General features: G+C 39.5%; 1 protein-coding gene across 1 annotated transcript in view; it reads right to left on the bottom strand.

Moving 5' to 3' along the window:
- Positions 1–926: 926 nt before the first annotated feature.
- The window catches only part of EFNA5 (ephrin A5), a 213,749-nt gene continuing 194,294 nt past the window's right edge, over positions 927–20,381 (bottom strand). The window contains exons 3-5 of the mRNA XM_037374291.1: positions 10,567–10,632; positions 10,103–10,183; positions 927–5,147 (exon numbers count right to left, since the gene is read on the bottom strand). Coding sequence (XP_037230188.1) covers positions 5,026–5,147; positions 10,103–10,183; positions 10,567–10,632 — 269 coding nt within the window. The 3' untranslated portion in view covers positions 927–5,025. The remainder of the gene's footprint in view (positions 5,148–10,102; positions 10,184–10,566; positions 10,633–20,381) is intronic.

Raw genomic sequence — 20,381 nt, 5'->3', positions numbered from 1 at the left:
GGTTTTGGTATGTGCCCCCCACCTTCAATGACCTAAATTCTCAGGTTAAACCTATCACATGATCAGCGAGCTGGCACTGCCAAAGACAACCATTTCAGATCTAAATACAAGTCAACCCCAATCCAATCCTGTGCAATTTTAGAGGCACTACATCAGCCTCTGGGGGCAGGGGTGGAAGGACGGGGAGGAGAAACAGCCAGCCAGTTGCTCACTTCCCTATCCTTCTCCTTCCCTTCAGGAGGCACCCTTGCTCGAACTATCCCATCTGCTCTCTGACCTTTTCCTCCGTTTGTAAAAAAAACATGGCTGCAATTTCAAAGCCACTTCCAACCCCGTCTCTTTTGTCAGTCTGAGGGGCACCGTGTGCAACTGTCCTGTTTGCACACCTCTGTGCCTGGCTCTGTTCGTCAAGAAGCAAAAGTTACAGCTGTACAACCACCTGTTACCCAGGGGAGTAATAAAGTCTGCTCAGGAGGCCCAGAGAAGGGCAAAAGTGATGGTAGAAAACATGTAATGCTCCAGCACTTGGTTGATGTAATTCCTTACTCTTCTAAGTATTTGAAAGAGCTATGAACACATTAAATAAAAGTGAAGAGCAGAGCAGCCAGGCTTTATATCAGCCAGGTCACGGCAGTTACAGCTCTAGACAGTCAGTTGTTATGCCCACTGCATTCTTCACACTCCCAATCATCCTCCTCACTGCTTGCCCCACCTCTGGAAACATTCAAGGTCAGGTTGGACAGGGCTCTGAGCAACCTCATCTAGCTGGAGATGTCCCTGCTCATTGCAGGGGGTTGGACTAGATGACCTTTAAAGGTCCCTTCCAACCCAAACCATTCTATGATTCTATGTAAGGTAGGTACAAATAGCTCCCAAAATAAAGACGTAATTAATTGAAGAAAAATGTAGCCTAAAAGAACCAATTAAAATGATGAAAATCTTTAATTTTATTTAGGTATAATTGTACGGACACGTGTATATACAAATACAGATCTTACGGGGCAGGGATTTGGGGTGGTTTTTGTTTTTTTGTGTGTGTGGGGTTTTGTTCTTTTAAACATTTTCTTTTAAGTTCATATAATGTAAGCATTTCAAAAACAGCACTCAATGAGTAAGTGCAAAGAAACTGCAAAGCAGGGCAGTACAAGCACAGGACCACACTGAGCTGGACTTTCATACCCAGATGCATACACAATGAGTGTCTTCAATGGGGTGTCAAGAGTAAGCATGGAAAGCGGATTTCGCAGACTCATGGGTAACCTCCAACATGCCAGCATCTATTAAACTGTACAGACAATGGCAGCAAGCCTATTGTAGGGAGATTTGTCTCACATCCGAGAAGCTCGAGGGCAAATGCATGGGAAAAACTCAGTGATGCCAGACCAGAAACAGATCTGCCCATTCACAGCTCCAAATTAAAAAAAGGAGGAGGGTGGGAGAGGAGGAAGGGCAAGAAGAGGGAAGCGTGGAGGGTTGTACATTAAAACTGGTGATTACAAAATCCAAGTGTAATGAAAGGAGGGGAAGAGTTAACTCTAAGCCTCTGAAAACAACTGAACCATTGCTCTCAGAAGGCAATGGATTAAGTTCAGTTTTGAGGGCTAGGGATGGGAATCAACACGTACAAATACAACCATTTTCCTTCCAAAGTTATATAGGAAAGGAAACAATCTACCCATCTACTCTCAGTATCTCCCAAATTTGTTTCTAGTTCTTTTGGAACCAGGTACATACATATATCGCACATGACACTGGCAAGATCCTTTCTAGAAAAAACTATTCCTGGAAACAAAAGCAGAAGGAAAACAGGAAGAAAAAAATTAAAGAAAAAATAAAGAAAAAAAAATAACAGAAGAGCTGTTATATCCCCAAAGCCTTTTTAGAAACAAACATGATACAAAAGAACAAAAACTAACACAGAAACCACAGGGCTCCAACATCAGACCTTTAAACACTGAGGACAAAACATTGATCATCAAAAGTCATGTTGTTCCAGGTCTTGACATTGTGAAGTCTTGCAATAGATGAATGATTTTCAAAGATGAGTTCTGTATGCTGCAGTGTCATGGCCACTTGTCTCTCAGTTCTCAGCCATGATCACACTTGATGCTTCAAAGCTCTGTCTTGTAATCAACACGTGATTTTAATATCCTGAAAGTCTATTGTTCTCACTTACAAAAGACAAATTAATACTTTATTATCAAACACTATATACAACAGAGGTTGCTAATAATACAGAATTTAAAGAACATAGCTTTACTTGTCTTTCCTCACCATCCAAGTAAGTACAGTACAAAACAATATTCTAAACTAACACGAAATGTTACCTTGTCTATTAAAGGATACATAGTATCCACTAAACCCACCGATCCCTATTTTCCCTGCTTCGCATTGCAGTGCCCTTGGCAGCCAGGAGTGCAGCTCATGGCAGTAAGTAAGCCACCTAGGCTGAGGGAGAACCAGTCCCTCAGACTTAAGCTGGGGAAGATAAACGGGAAGGGTGCAGAAATCCTCTTAATTTGCACCAATATCTGCATTTAAACCATCCAGAGATTTGCAATGCAACACAAAGCCCATCAGCATTTATGCACTTGGTATGATTGGGATTGCCTGATGCCATCAACCATCAAACTGACAGTGTCTAGTACACTCCCAGCCACACCACCTGGTTTTGTGGCTGCCTTGCAGCTGCCTCATGTGTGTTGTCCCTTAGCTGCTCAGGACGGCTCTGTGATAAAACAAAGGGGTGAATTTCACCAGGAGTAAGACTAGTGAAAATCCTTTTCTGTGGATAAACATACATCTTGAACTCCAACACCATCCAGGGACAAAGGATGAAAAATGAAGTCACCACTTCTACATTAAATTGGCACTATCGATATGACTGCCTGCAATTGCTAAAAGTCATTTTGATATGGTTACCAATCACACAATAGTATCTGTACTTTTGGTTAAAAATCCATTTGATAAGGTGCATTTTGATGAATCTCACCTCATCCAAAGCTTTTTAATTCCTTCCTACAGGAAGTATTACTGTGTGTACCAAGCACATCCACATTAAACAGAGAAAAGTACCAGACAGCCTGCAATGAGATGTTGACTTCCCTCATTGTTTAGACTGTGTGCACTTCACACTACAGGAAATTTCCTGCATTCCTCCTGTAAGCACAAGCCCTGCATTAATGACCATGGTGTATGACATCAGGCAAGCCCAGATCATAGTTTAGCATGCACAAACCTCCCTTTACACCTTAAAATCACTTCCCCCTTTCCTCCTTGTTTGAATAGCGGGCTGCTTCAACTTCTGGAAAGCTTTTCATCATTAAAAAAAAGCTCACAAAGTGCTGTCCGTTAATGGTATCACTGAGTTTTGTTATGGCAGCGTTTTTCTTCAGAATTAATTCGGAAAATCCTTGTTTGGCTTGAATGCGCTCCATGTTTAATTTCACATTTAATGTAATTATCACAGTTTTTGTTAGAAAAGCTCTGCTTCAGTCTTCGTCTGATATTTCCCTAGCTATGCTTAGCAGTCCAAATTTCATAGCAGCCTAGCCAAAAAACACCCCAAGGCTTGCACTTCCTGGCAAATGACTTGTAAAAGTTCTATGTTAGCCAAGGCTTAGATTCCTTAAACAGGGTCACTCCTAATTCCACCAAACAAGACAGTCCCATTTCCTAATTGCATCAAGGGTTACCACTTCTCTCACATGTTTAAATAGGACAAGCATATATACTCACTCTCAGCATAAAGTATATCTAAATAATGTATTTTCTATTCTAGTGGATTTTTAAAAAAATATTTTGTTAAGTCTTTGGGAGCCCATCTAGTTTATCTCTGGCTGATAAACACATTTCCTCTACTCTTCAAACTGTGCTGGAAGGGGAAAAGATAAGAAAATCAACACTTGAATTCATATTCCACACTTCTTTCCCCCCCCCCCCCCCCCCCCCAACCAAACAATGCTACTAGACTGTCCTGGATATTTTTCTACATATGGTTTATTCCCATGACTGAGGAACTTGCAGGAGAGACAAATCAAGAGCACACTGGAGATCCTGTGTCCTAAACATATTTCCTCTGGCCACTGACATCCTCTCTCAGTATGTATTAACACCCAGAGCAGCATCCAAGGCTATCAGCTACTAAGTCAGCGCTGGGGAAGGTCACTTTATTCTCAAAAGTGCCTCTGCATTTCAAGAAAAAAATTGTAGCACCACGGTGATTTGTTTTAAAATAAAATAATCCGGTGTGCATTATCCCCTTAAAACGAAATAACAGAGGCACTCACACCCCCAGTGAAGTTTCCTAAACCTGACCTTGCCTGCTGTGTGCTAACATTCCTAAATACTAACTTCTTCCTCTCACCGAAGACAGCATTTCTACTCATGAGCACAAACTCTACTGTCAAAGAATGTTTCAAAACAGTCCTGTAAGAAACATCCCATTTCCCTTTCAGAAGCCTGTTCATTTAGAAACTCCTGGAGGAAATGGTGTTATATCTATTCTTAATATTTCCCTTCCAGTCCTGACATGGTGACACGATGCCTTGCATGATCATCTTACAGTGCTGAATGAGAAGGCATAAATGTTGTATCAGAGAGAAAAATTCTCTCAGGCTTTCATTCACTTTCATTATCCTTCACTGACTATGTCTGCCACTATTCCTTGTCCACATGGATGACACAGTGAGCTAACAGAGGTGACTTCTTAAAGGAGAATGCAGAGGAGAATAAGAATCACTAGTGTCACTATTATAGTTTGGCATTTTCATTTGGAGTCCTTTTATTTATATGGAGGGGTTAAGAAAGTCATAGGGTAGGTAGGGATGGGTGCTGAAGCTAGTTATCCCCTTCAAATTTTTGCTGAGTTCAGGCTAAAAGGGAGAAGAAAAGGGAAAAGGGAAAAATAACAATTTGACATCTGCAAAAACAATAAAGTCCCTTTCCTGGGATGAGCAGTTAGGTGGATCTTTGATGTTCCAAGACCCTGATATTTTCTGCGACAGGTTGCCGGAGCATACTGTGCTATAATATCAAAAGCATTGCCAGGAGGAACAATAGAGTTGCCAAAAGCCGGCTGGGTATCCTTGGTGTCTGTGCCGCATTCTCACCACGGGATGGCTCGGCTGACTCATGTACGGTATCATCTGTTCAAACAGAAAGCATACATTCCAATGAGATTTTGCATCCTTAATAAACTCTCACTGAGCCGACAACTGTAAGTAGATTTCAGTGCCTTTATGAAATAGGGCAATGAACCTTGTGCTGTCATTGACTTTCACAAGCGTGTAATACCTCATTATGTAACCAACTTGGGGCCAAGTCCTGCATTTCTTACTGGCAAAACTCCCACTGAAGACCAGAGGAGCAGAAAGTAAGTCTGATTTCAGCAGATTGAGGAATGAAAGATTCCTCTTCTAATAAAAGACTGTAGCTTTAGCTTTGGATGGCTCATTAGATAGCAATGTCAATAGGGAGGCAGCTAAATAAAAACACCCAGTTTTCAAAAAGGCTTGAAGAAAGAGTAGCATGTGCTCAGAATTAATTTCACAGTTAATCCCCTTACTGAGTTACAGATTTTGGCTCCTGAATTTGAAATGACAGCCTGTAAGCCCAAGCATAAGTTCCACTTCCACACATAAAATTTCCACTGAAGTATACTGCATCTGGGGATGCACAGGGCTAAGGGCAGTCTCCCTTTCTTGAAAAAAAATTTTAAAGGCTAACACGTTGCAATCTCTGATTTTACAGAATACATACTCAATCTGGAAAACCTCATAGGTTAGAGACTATCTTTTATGGAACAAAAAAATGCAGATTTACAAATATGCTGCTAAAACTAATGAAAAATGAATCAGCTGATTTGGGAAAAAAATGTGCTTATACATTAGTGGCAGAAGAGAACACAGCAGCAAATACTAAAGTTATGATACCAAATAAAGCTTTTAGTTTTTGTAAACTGAAGATCAGCTTTAAAGCCACAGCTTGTAACATAAAAAAAGGCAGGCAAAATCAAATTCACCATCAGTGTTGTTACAGGTGTGGTTTTTTTCTCTTCAAAGCCATCCATATCCACAGCTATCTAACTTGGCTATTTTAAAAGTAATCTGTCTGAGGCTTGCCACAAAAAGCCAGCTGTGGGTTTGAATTTTCTTAGTACTAAATGAATGAAACAAGCTAAACCTTTTTAGAAAGTGTGAAGTGGCTTCAGAAGGTATTCATAAGTTATTTTAGAGTGCCTAAGTTTCCAGGAAAATTAATAGTATCTCACTACTTAGTTTAATAAGCTTCCCCATTTTATGAGAGATGTTGATGTATCTATGATATATCTGTCACGTAGCTCCCATCTCAACAAAATGCACTGCCAGGATTACACTGGGTGAGAGCGGTGCAATTCCAATTAAAGGCACTAAGGGAAGCAGGAGTCAGGACACTGGGATCACCATGCCACACTGGTATAAAGCCTTTCATGTTACTTAGCTTTAGCTAGAAGCAAGCTCCCTCCCCTTCATACCCTTGACACCTAGCACAAAAGCAGGTAGAGCACTTAGCATCATTTAGGTTAATAGGCTCTTCAGCTCTAGTTCAGTTACACAGCAAGGTGCACGGTAAACTGGATTAGCAATTTATCCTGTTTTTTTCCAGCACTAATTGATGCTACAATTACATCAAGCTTATCAACAGGTCTTCAGTGCTGCTCAAGGTAAAAGTATGAAAAACGAGTGCTGATCAGCTTTAAATATGTTCACATTTGTAAGAAAGAGACATTATCACATGAAAGTCTCACTGACGTCTGTGGAAAAGACTGGCTGGATTTACTTTGGTTACAGTTCCTCACCATGCACAGCCAGGAGACCCTCCCAGGCACTTGGGCCCTGAACAAGGCCCTAATATTCTTCCTCCAGAATTACTCCAAAGGCATCTAAAAATTTCAGTGAATGTTGGCTCCTGAAAAGTGCCAGCTCCAGTGGTTGTCAGTACAAAAAGCTGTTTCACATTTCACTTCTGAGCTACACTCTAGTACTTTGGTAACACCACAATGAGAATAAAGTACTTCACAAGAGCAGCTTTCCAATTAAATCATACTCTAAAATGTTACAGGGAAAAATATCCCTGTTCTAACTGTCAGCTCTACCTCCTTTCATATAGAGTCAGCTCTTCCCAGTTTGGAAACATTTACTCACTGCTGATGAACTAAAACTACAGAAGAGAATGATGTGCATTGCTTTCTACCTCTTGCATCATCAATAAAATTGCAAATAACTCTGAATTTGCAACATTGAATGTCAACAGTTTTGTCCTAATTACCTCCATGAGTCAGCATTAAAACACAGTAGGGCAGAACTAGTTTAGAGCAGTAATAAATCCTCATTCTCTTTGACTATCAGATACTGCCACGACTAGAACACTGGTTACTGCTGAAAAAATTCAACAAAAAAGCCCTAAACTAAACAGATTACTTCTCTTAAATGAAAAATACGGAGGTCTTCTATGATGTCATTTTTATAGAGCCATTCTTGACAGAAGAACTAATTTGCATGTAACATTAAAGGGTTTCTTTCAAGAAATCATCTGAGTTTTCTCCCAGCTCAGTCCCAAGGTTTCTGAACTTGTATATTAGAGCACACAATTAATCTGTGGTTCTTAAAGTCACTTTACAAATATGATTTTCCTTGGAGGTGCACAGTTGTAATGTTGCACAACCTTTAATGCTTGGGGAAAAGGTTTTGCTTTATTTTAAACACTGAAGGCAAGTGATGAAGAGGACAAAATTCCTGAGTAAAATTTGGAAGGTCACTGCTAATGACTGGGAATGCCAGTAGTAATTAGGAAAAGAATTAATTTGAGAGCTATGAATTTTTGAGATCACATGCTTCAGGTATAATTTTGCCCGACAGGCACAGCTGCAATTTTTGTTTAGGGACTTTTTATTTTTATTGTTAAGGAGGAAGAGAAGGGGAGGATAGGGATAGGAATAGGGCCAATTACTGTCAACACCTCTGAAACAAGTGTGTGGTCTCTATAGACCAGTTTCCTACAAATTCCCAAACAAATCCAGTGAAATTACAAGGGTTCAAAGATCACGCAAAGGGTGATTTTTAAAAGAAAGGTGACAGTAAATAATCCACTGAACATTACCCTCCTGCCTCTCAACTCTTCTGTCTACTGTGGAAGAAGACAGTGGCAGGCTAGGGGAGAGCACAGAAGCAGAAGATGCACATCAGAGGCAGGTAAATTAGTACATGGCACAGATCACATGCAACAAGATCCAACGAGGCAGTGGCAGAAAAGTGTGACAGCAGCTGGCAGATCTGGGAATAGCTGTTTATCTAATGGTGACTGGTCCAAATAATAATGCAAATATACACTGATGTCAGGAGTAGAAATTTTTGGTTTCAAATCTTCTCATTAAAGCTATTATTTCCTCCTGGTAACAGAACCAATATTTCATCTTAGACAGCAGGATGTTCTTTGTATGATATTGGTTCCATGTTTTGCCTGCTGCTTTCTAACGATATGCTTTTGTGATGGTGCTAGTTAGGTATAACCATTCAGTGGGAAGTGAGCAGCACTGCTGAAAAGAAATGCTCAGCAAGTTCACTAAAAGCAGGCTTTTATTACTCAGATGATCTCTTTGGTAAACCAGTAACAGGAGAAATACACATTAATAAGCCCATGTTCACCACATCACAAAATGTAAAAAAGTGCACTGAGTTTCTAGATTCATGGGTTATCTAAAGATAGGGAAAGATCATCCCAATGTCTTCTGTAGAAGAACACTGTTAATAAAAGTACAAATGTACCTAATGTAAATGCACTCTCCTTGCATTTAGATTTGCTAAGAGAACACCTTCAATTCTCAAAAAAAACCCCACTTCTAAGAGAGTTCTGAAAATCCTCTTAAAGAAGAAGAATAAAATCTATCGCATATTCATAGGTAAATAACTGGGTAACTTGTGAAAGCCTTATTGATACTTCTGTATAAATAATGACTTTCAGTTGAAGGAACTGCAAATAATAAAGAGCAAAAAAATAGTATGTTGTTTCATACCAAAGGGGAAGTCTCTTTCAAATAGCATAAGAGAAAAAAAAAAAACAACTATCTCGGCAATCTGTTCTTAAGGGTATGTGCTAAATGGTATGTGATTTTTTTCTGGTATAATTTGTTAATTTAACTGTGTATTTTAATTATTGAGACTTGAATACAACACTGTATACGCAGCGTAGGTACACATAAAACAAACCGGTATTACTACTATTGCAAATACTTCTCCTATATACCTGCCTAATTTTAGTGTTATAAGCTATCCCATTGAAGTTGGTGGGATTAATCACACCCCTAGAATTAAACATGCTTCTATTTGTCATAAACCTGAGCCATACAAACAATACATTTTCTACATAGTGACACATCAGCTTGATTGATGGTGGAAGTTGATCTAACTTTGCCCTGGGCAGATGAGGGGTTTTACATTGCAAGCATTATTCTTATTCTCATTCTTAAAACAGTGTTTTGCAAAAAAAGATACACATCCCCCCCCCAAACTTCAGTTTGCTTTAATAAAAACAGAATAGGAATTTTTATATATAAATATGTGTGTATATATATATTTCTATTTATATTTTTATATGTGTGTATATATAGACCTCAGAGTGTGTGTGTGTCAGCTGCATGCCTGTGTCATGCACCAGCAGTAAACAAGCAGTAGTTCAGATAGTCTTTTGAAACTAGATGAATTGTGCCCATCGACTCTATTTCTAGAACTTTGGGCCCAGTTACTAAGTAGAGTGTTTTTCCAACATGCTGAGTGTTTGATTTGGAAGGGCCAGTAATTTCAGGATGCTGGTGAAAACTTTACACTGGCACACCCTGTATTTTATTAAACCACATCATCCCAAAAACAAATAAAGCAATACTGTTCCTCCCCGGCATTAATAAAGGATACAGAAAATATATCATAAGTGATACTAGCACTGCTAGAAATGTGCAAAAGCTGAGCAGTTGTACCATACAAAGCATGCAGAGAGAAGAGGAAAAAAAGTACTGAAGCATCAGAGGGGTACACAAATTCATTAGAAGAGATTCTCTAAGCATACTAACCTGCTGGTTCTAACGAATTTTCTACTTTGTCGTTAACATCAAAAACACGATCATGAACACCTATAGTTTTCATACAGCTGTCTATAACAAAAATAGAGATAACAGCCAAATATGTTAGTAAGACACCCTTACAACTCCCCACTTTCCTTTTTTCTATCTATTTACTATATATAATTAAGCATATTTATATTTTAAAGTTTGTGGCACTTGTCCAAATGCCAGTATAGTCTTGCATTTGTACAACAGTTTAAGAAACAACAAGTTAGCAACTGCCATGTATTTAAAACAAAGTTTTATGAAAAATGGTAAGAAAATACGATGAAAATCATAACACAAATGTTGCTGTACAGAACAGATACACAAGATTTAACAGTTAAAAAAAAAGATTTACTGCTGTTTACCAGACCACGCAATAAAGCATGCACTACAAAGCCACCCTTGAAAGCTTTATCGGAAGAACTTACTTGCTGGTCGCACAAAGACCTTAAGCTTTAGACAGGATCTCCTTCCATTATCTGGGATCGCAGAAGCTGTAAATGGGGAAGAAGGAAAGACAAGTGGACGAGTAAGTGAGTGAGAATGGAAATCATCTTCTGTGCTAAAAAGAAATATCCCTTATTCTTCCTTCATCTGAAGGGCTGGACATATTATACAGCCTCTGCATGTAAAGTCTCCAGGAGCACAAAGTAGCTTTGCTGTGCTGCAGTGGGTTTGCATGGCAAGGTTTTGGTAGTGGGGGAGCTACAGAAGTGGCTTCCATGAGAAGGTGCCAAGAGGTTTCCCCCATGTCCAATGGAGCCAACACCAGTCGGCTCCAAGATGGATCCACCGCTGGCCCATCAGCGATGGTGGTGGTGCCTCTGGGATAGCACATCAAGAAGGGGGAAAAAAATAATATCTGCACTAGTGGAAGACAGGAGTGAGACCATGTGAGAGCAACAACTCTGCAGACCCACAGGCCAACAAAGAAGGAGGTCAGGAGGTGCTCCCAGCACCAGAGCAGAGATTCCCCTGCAGCCCGTGGTGAGGCAGGCTGTGCCTCTCAGCCCATGGAGGGGCACATACCCACACTGCAGCTCATGGCAGACCCCACGCCAGAGCAGGGGGATGCCTGAAGGAGGATGTGACCTGTGGGAAGCCCATGCTGGAGCCGGTTTGCTGGCAGGACTTGTGACTCCATGGGGGACCCATGCTGGAGCAGTTTGTTCCTAAGGGACTGCACCCTGTGAAGGGACCCAGCCAGGAGCAGTGGGTGAAGAACTGCAGCCCAGGCAAAGGACCCACATTGGAGCTCATGGAGAACTGTCTCCCATGGGAGGGACCCCACGCTGGAGCAGGGGAAGAGTGTGAGGAGGAAGGAGTGGCAGGGACAGCATGTGATGAACTGAACGTAACCCCCATTCTCAGTCCCCCTGTGCCGCTTGGGGGAGGAGGTAGAGAAACAGGAATTAAGCCGGGGAAGAAGGGAGGGTTGGGGGCAAGGTGGTTTTTTTTTTCTGATGTGAATGGTAATATATTTTAACTAATTTCCCCAAGTCAAGTCTTTTTTGCCTGTGACGGTAATTGCTGAGTGATCTCCCTGTCCTTATCTCGACCCATAAACCTTTCATTATATTTCCTCTCCCCTGTCCAGTTGAGGAGGGGAGTGATAGAGCCACTTTGGTGGGCACCTGGCATCCAACCACCACATATGCAAAAGCAGGGGAAGAACTGCAGATTTTATTCTAACCCCTTTTTTGATTCTTTTACATTGAAGAAGTGAAGCACGTGGTATTTTCAATGTTTCATTATCTCCTTTCACCTTTCCACACCTTTTTCTCAAGAGGTTGTTTAATACAGTTTCTGCTGTAATGCAGATGTCTACTCTGAAAAATTACACTTCAGAATAATTAAGATCACTTAGAGAAAAGCTAGTCTTGAAACACTAGGCCATAGGCTTCAGCAACACAAAAAGGGATGAAAAAACAAAATCACATGGAAGGTGACAATGCTAAAAACAGAACTATGTATATAGTCCCACAAAAGCAGAAATACACACCATTAAAGTCTATAGCAAAGTCAGCCTCCATAAGCTCCAATACATCTGCCTTTGCTGAGAAAATACCTGCTTCAGTAAAAACATGATTCCTTATGTTACATAACAGATCAAAACCAGCTTATTCCTTCTTTCTGCTCTCCCCCATCATTTCCCATTCAAAGTATTCCATTTTAAGAGTACCTACTGTATCAGAAGAAAAAGAGTAAGTGAAAACAACATGGCTAGCACTAATGCTAAAGATCATACACATAGGATGAGTGTCACCACCTAGTTATTTCCCAGGAACAAGTGCTGCTGTGCAAACTTCCTTTTTAGAATGGTGCTTGCCTCAAAATCCATGACCATAGGGAAACCAGACCGCCTGCCACCACAGACTGGACTCCCTAGTGTATTGTCTGCCAGTCTGAACATACTGGTAACCTTCACCAACATCTGCAATTTTGAAATTGCACATTGCCCTGCCATTCAACATGCATGCTGGCAACCAAGCAACTTGACTTGGGCATGCAGACTTTCCATTGCAAAAGACGATTTGCATACACTTTTTTTTTTACCCTTCCAAAAATCATCCAAGCTATAGCTGAAAAATATTGCCTGGAGCACTGCAAAGTAATTTTTATTTCATTGCATAGTCTCCTCCATCGTTCAAAAAGCTATGTATTAGAGCAGAACAAGTTCCATTTTGTGGCAAATGGCAACTATTGGAAGCTGTCTTGATTTACAAAAGATGATTGGGCCAGCAAGATATTAGTTTGTTCTGTTTTTCATGTTCCATAAATTTTTATTAATTCTGTCCCTGTTTGTGACAAATAACTAAAACGTGTTGTACACAGACATATGAATGCACACTCTGTCTTCATGCTCAGCTCACACTTGAAGCGCTCCTCAACTAACTTGAAATAAATTCCCTTAGTCTTTGATGATGTGTTTCCAAGGCAGGCGTCAGCTTTTTCCTAAAAAGAACCAGCAAACTCCGTACAAACACAAAAAAAAGGAGCAAATTAAAGAGTCCAATACAGCTAATGCTGTGGTTCTGCACCTGTTGGTAAGTGCTTGAAAAATTGTTTCCTTCTTTTAATCAAAAGACAAAAGTGTGCAGAAATGATGCTCCCCCTTCACAATGACAAGCAGTTAAGAAGTGTTAACAGCTGGCTTTGCTATAGGCTTTTACTAAATCAAAGTCAACAAAACTCCCTCTACTAACATTTACAGTAACTGGTGTGTTATTTAGGGCGCAATATTTGCACTCTGTGGTTACAGTCAGGAAATTGTGTCCTTTCTGTGGCCCTCATTGAATATATGCAACTGGCTAAATGCTTTGCTCAGCGTAAACAGACAGTTGTAGATTTCTCAAAAGATAAGAATACTATAGTCATTACCACATTACTAGCATAAAGGTGGAAGTAACATTTGCAACATTAGCCAAAATGTCCCTACAGTAATTTTATCACTAATGGATTTTTCCTGCTCAGAAGTTATTTCAGAAGTGCTCACGACACACATTTTTTTAAAGGCAAGTTCTAGCTTTGATGCCTACATGCTTTTGTTTATGTCCATAAAATAAGCATGTTTTGCTCACTGCTGTTTACTAGAATAGTCTGTTAGTCAGTGACTAACTAGCTATAACAGCTAGTGATTGGCCATGTTGTTTGGAAGAAAAATATTAAAATCTCTTCCCTGCTTAAATCTTTTTCCACCAGTCCTCACATGGGTTTGTAACTATAGACTATCTAATGAACTGCAGTCCTACTGCAACCACAGCACTTGCATTTCAGTCATCATCCCAGAAACTGACACTGTTTTAGCAATAAGTATGAAAAAGTGGGGCTTTTTTCCTTTCCAAGGAAATTATGTACTGTCAATGTCTGCAGTAAACCCAGAAGGATTCCTCTTTAATCAGTGTTTTACTCCTTCTGAAGGAATAATAATGAATAATAATAAAACAAAATATCATGAAAAACTATTCTCTCACATCTGCCTCAACAACCAAGACCAAGGTGATGAAGGGATATGCTATAACCTTTGGCCTTCCTGAGAAATTAAGAACTGCTTGCCAAGAAGCATGACTGCAATAAATTTGGCTTTTTATTTCCTTTTCTTTGCCTCTCTCTCTCTCTCCCTTCTTCTTTTCATCTTAAAAGAAAAAACACAGACCAGTTGAAGTTTTTGCCTTAAGACCGGATGTATCACCCACAGGGAAGAGTCAGGTTGGCTCATATCATTTGTCCTCCTCTCACACACGTCACAGTTACTTTGTCAGTATTGTTCTGTTCTCTTTTCTGTCTTCTTTATTCTGCAATATTTTGAACAATATCCTATGAAAACCATGCCTGTTGAACTAAGATGTCCAGGATATGACAGCAACAGCTGGAATATTTTTTTTAACCCTCTAGCTCAAGGTATTTTTTCTCCAAATGTTCAGCACATAACACATGCTTTCTACTATGGAAAGCCAAGAGCCCTCATTAAATCTGGGGTTTTTTGTAAGTTAATGCCTCAAAGCTTGAACTAAAGTTGAAGTTTTTAAGTCCTACTCTTCTACATTAAAGTAGCTTTAATGGCAAACCCTTGCTAAAGAGGACAAACTCCAAATCAGGGTGGTACGTTTGACAGTAGTTGACTAAGAGCTACAAAGAAACACCAAATGACCAAAGCAATACAGTAGAAAGGATACACTGCACATATAAACATTTACTAAGAATGAATGCTAAATACGTTTTTTCTGGAGCAGCCATAATGCTGCAGCTGTGAGCTAACAAAAGCTAGGCTTACATGAAAAATTGTGGGATCAGTTTAAGCCAAAGCTCTCCTATCAAACTGACTGCAACTGGAAAAATTCAGGTCTTGACTTCAGGACCTAAGGGTAGGGAAGTGCTTTAGCAGAAGAAAGTTCAGTGATTTTAAGTTGTTTTCCTTTCAGGAAAGATGGGTTTCCAATGCAGCAGAGTCTGGCAAACTCTCTGACACTCTCTTGCATGCTTGCAAGAGAGCAACATTGCTGAACGCTGGAAAAACAGAAAGAGAACAGCTCGCTGTCAGATGGGATCTGTTCTAGTTGCTCCCCAGGTAAACCAACTGTTCCTGTTGCTACATTCCACTGAAATTAGCTACAGTATATGAAAAGATGTCCTTTCTAGGTGGTGCAAAGAGAAATTTCATTCTCCTTTCTGCACAAAACCAGGTGAGCCCCTAAGGCTTTGGTATAAGGCTTTTCTACTTGTCCATTTTAAAGGTGGTACTAGCTATAAAATAGAGGCCAGTTCTAAAAGTAGGAAGCCTCTGATGCTAATGGAACCTGTCCCATGCAACACTTTCCATTTCAAAAGCCAAAATTCCCAAGGGAAAAAAAAAAAAAACCAACCCTGAAACCTTGCTGCACAGCAAAAAGAAACTTCTGGAAAAAAAGATCCCTTATAAGGAGCAAAGGAGGTTATATCCTCTCTTTTTTCCCATGAATGATATTAGAATAAAAAAGGTCTAACTGGTTTAGTTCATGTCAGGATGAATCACAATGAAAATCAGAGGGGGGACTCCGTAGTGTTGCTGGTTTGAGCTGCTGGTTCCTGTATGTCATTACAATTCCTGTGACACTTCACTTCTCCCCTCCCCTATTTCACCTTTACCAGCAACTTCATGACAATCTCCTGAGTCTCTCTTTTAAAGAACATGTTACAGACTTCATGGTTGCATAAAGACTTGGCATTAGAAGGAAGTACATACTAAAATCCCTCTGAAATGAAAAGATATATATGAAAACACCTCAATTATTATAAAAATAACTGGTTTGGTCTCTCTTTTTTTTTTTTTTTTTTTTCTCCCAATAAGACAAATCCACGGTTCAGGAGACATTCAAGTAATGATCTCCGTGTTCTTGAGATGAAAATTTCACCTCTTTTAGTTGAATTAGAAAAAAAACCACAAACCACCCATGCAATGAACTAATGCACATAGGACTAGATCCAAGCTGGATCAAAAAAATGGCCCATAAAGACAAATCATATGACAAAACTGAACCAATTCTGGTTACCATTTTTATACCCTGTAAGGAAAGGGAGTGAAGAAAATTATTCTTTCCTCATCTAAAGCCAAACCATAAATATCTCAGTATTTGCTAGCTATATTTAAATATTGGGGAAAAAAAGAAATCCTGCTCCCTTCATCCCACTACTAAACAGTCCTCTGCTAGAAAACACATGGCACATTCTTAATATATTAGATATAAATAACAGGTTAGGTCCTTCCTCAGTCTGAAATGGCTTAGAGGAGTTATTCAGTGACTGCAGGAAGCCCCAAATAGAGAACAAGAAGTAACATACACAGAAAACAGTGTGTGTGGGGGGGTTTCCCCAACAGTTTTGCAGTTGCATTTACTATGTTGAATCCCAAAAACTCCTTAAAGGAGTCATCAAGATATGGCCCAATCAACTTACAAAGTAAGCTAATTAAAAAGTAAATACACAAAAAAGGTATTAAAATTTCAAAAGTAACTTGGTTATGAGGACCTGCTAGTCATGTGACAAAAGCAGTAATTAAGTATTCCCTTTCCTGAGACAGGCAGCAGTTCGGCTGGCAACTGAGGCTCAGTTCCTAACCTAAGAGCAAGTTATTAGGCTGCCGCATACAAAATCTGTCTCAACCATCCTATTTACTGATATTCACATGTAATCAGTAGCTTCCTCTCCTTGCTTCCTCACTCATTCTTAGCTTTCTAATTACAGCATTGCACCTTTTCCTAAAACGCAAGTCCTGGTATAGAAAAAAAGAAATAATACATGCAATTCAAATCCTCATTCAGGACTACAAATATTTTTAATATTCAAAGCACAATCCGCTATGGGCCCTATTAGACAGCAAAACTGGAACCGTTCAGTGTACAAATAGTGCTGCCTTTATCTAAGTCACTCAGACTTGGTTTTAGAATGAGGGGACACTGGTAAAGAAGCGTCCTTTCCTCACATGGAAACCCAACACCCCTCACTGCATCTTCTCGTGGCCCTGATATAACATGCTGCAGACGTTCTGCAGATAATAATTGTCTTACTACTTTGTATTTCAAGTTTCTTTGAGTATTCTCTGAAGCAGTGCTCATTAAACACTGCAGACACAAGTCTGTTCTCACTATTTTTTTTTAACTGAATTGAATGTTTTCTTCTGCTTTCTGCTAAGATGCCCTGCAAAAAACTTCTTGTAGAGAAGGTCTGACAAATGACACCAAGATCTCACCTCAGTTCACTGCAGATCTACTACTACCAGCACCCTTTCTGTGTTACACAAATTCTGGCACTGGTAAGTGCTTCACAACCACAAGCACTTAAGAGAACTACTTCGGAAGCCAATAGGGAATTAATTTTGAACTTATCCCTAGCACACTAAATTGAGATGCCACATGCATTTAGCTGGAGTAAACACCTAACACTTGCTGCCCAGTTAAAAGGGTTGCATGTGTAACTTCTGTAATCACCTGAGAAACACCTCAAAAAGAGAACCTGCAGCAACCCCACACACAGGACACTGTGTGTTGTAAACCAGAAACTCAATGTTTATGCAGTCCTCCCACTCTCCCAGTCTTGCAAGTTACAATCTCTTCAGGAGAAAATATTTATAGCTGTGATTTGCCTCTAGCCCTTTCAGGCACAATACCACTCCCATTAGTCAAATGCAATATCCAGGTAACCTTATACAACCTGCAAATCATAATTCCACCAACGTGAAGTGTTTCAGCATCCAATATCTTCTGTCAGCTACAGAGCTTTAGAAAGTTTTATTTTTAAGAACAGTCATCTGCTTCTTTCTTTGTAAAGAAATCAGTATGTGTGAGAGCATTAAAAATGCAGTTTTCCATTATGTTTGCCACAGGCAATATTTCTCGATTTGTGCAAGTCAAAAGAAAAAAATAGCCTATTAGTTGTTAGAAGAGCTGAGCCTTTCCCTTGTAGGTTTTCGTGTGATTTACCATACAGCACAAATGTATGCAAATTAGCCAGGTAAATGCAGGATTAGTTATTAATATTCTTCTCAGACTTTAGATAGAAAAAAGTTACAAATTTGCATAAATGTTACAACTGAAAAAGTCTGCTAGAATTTAATAAAACACTCCTTTGTGCACATACATGAAGTAAGATCCATATCTAAGGACAACAAAGTGGTCTTCAAAATTATTAATCAAAAAAAGAAGCTACCTGAAATTATTTACTCATAATTTTATCCTTGTAAATGTTAATAAAAAATTAAAAATAGATAAATACTGGTCCAATGGAAACTCCAGCTTCTACCAATACTTGAGTTTAATTTGAAAGAGTCTTTGCATGTCTGCTCTTTCATTCCAACATACCAGCAAAAGTTTTGTTCTGGTAGCATAAACATGACTCTATTCTGAGAAAATTGAAATATTGAATATCCATGACTTATTCATTCCTCAGACCTAATAATTAAGCACACTTCCTCAGTAAATCATAATTGAGCTTATTTGTATCTTTGCTACTGCTGAGTCTACCATGTGTCTATATTTAGTCATCACCAAGATGAGACCACACAAAAAAAAAAATACTGAGCAAGTTCAAGTCTCAGAAATCTCAAGCCAAGAGACAAAGAAAGAATATTGCCTGGAAAACCACCTGATCTAGGACGGCCAACAACGCTTGAAAACTAAGAAAAATTACCTAACAAGGAAAAGAAATAAACAAACAGATGCAAGGTCACAGCTAATACTGCTTATGGCTTAGTACAGACAAAAGTACTATGGATACTATCCAAATGAAGTTTTAAAATTCATAGTATTAGAAGGGCACTTAATACAAATGCGTATTTCGCTTTCATTCTGCATGCTCAACTACCTCTGTATGAAGGTAAAAAAAATCCTATTGTATTTCTGTACTCAACTCCGTGTGTGTGTATATACATGCCTACACACATACAGACATATTCTGCACTTTATGCAAAATATAAATCATGAAGTGCACCACAATGGAGAAAAAGACTTGATAAAAGCTGTGTGCACAACACAAAGAGAAAAAAGATTGTGAAATACTACTTTTATTTCCTAATGTCTTATACCTAATTTGCACTGGCTTTGAACTGTGTAAAAGCACTGGGTTATTATGGCCTCTGTCACAAGTGACTATATTTCTGAGACCACCTAAAAGCAGCCTAGGAAATGGAAATGACTTGCCATACAAATGCTATTTTAGTGAGAGTTCTTGGAAGAAAGCAATACATAGTTACTGTTTCTGCATTAGCACTTAATGTTGATTTAACCGACCTATTGCAACTGCTTGGCCAGAAAGAATATACTGTTTCTTGCAGTTCCTAATCCATTGCAGGTTATACACCTAGTTGAAGGCTGCATGTATGGGAAGTAGGTTTCAGATCAAAGTCATACAAAACAAAATCAACATGTATGGTAAGAGATGTAAACCATGGACATGCAGTTTAATTAAGCCATTTGCCCAGTACTTCCTCTTGGCATGATGCAGACCTGCATCTCTCTCAGGAAGGTCCCTTATCTGCTCTAGAGGGTGATTCAATGACGAGACTTCTCTGTGTTGGCCTGGCTGGTGTACTGAAGTCAGACTTCTAAAGCGCAGAACATCAAAGCATCTCAAAGCCCACTCCTTCACAGTGCTGGGTACCTCCAGAGGTGACCAGCAGCTGAGGGCTCATCTGAGGCAGACAGCATCACTTTGGATCCTGTCCAAATGTTTATTATAGTCATACTGTTATCATCTGTCCTCTCAAGTTGCCAAGTCCAGTTGAGTTCAGGAAAATACAAAATCACCTCAGTGCAGGGCAGCCGATATCCTTCACACCTTCAGGAGGACAAAGCAGACATTTCAGCTGCAGAAGGACCCAGCCCTGTCTCAGCTGTTCTCCTAAACCAAGCCCTGAACCAACACAAGAACTAAGCTCAGCTGTTCTTGACAAAGACTTTTTTTTTTTTTTTTTTTCATAAAAGCAAGAACAGTTATGTTTGTTTATGAACCAGGGCAAAGCTGTCAACTAACTGCTGCCTGAGCTTCCTAGAGAATCATTCTTGCCTCTGTGGTACTTTTTCTCATTAAAAAACAAACAAAGCTCAGCTGGAAATAAATGAAAGGCATATCCTACCCTGAATGGACTTTTAGTTGTGAAATATAAGGAGCTACAGATGAAGAAAAGATCATATAGTTGCTTACACACAAAATATTTGCAGGTCTTCCTCTCATATAAGGAGCTTTCTCTTTCATAAATGCAAACTGTGTTACA

The sequence above is a fragment of the Falco rusticolus genome, chromosome Z (assembly GCF_015220075.1).
Source record: "Falco rusticolus isolate bFalRus1 chromosome Z, bFalRus1.pri, whole genome shotgun sequence".
Classification (NCBI taxonomy): Eukaryota; Metazoa; Chordata; class Aves; order Falconiformes; family Falconidae; genus Falco; species Falco rusticolus.
This window is presented reverse-complemented; position numbering and strand designations above follow the sequence as displayed.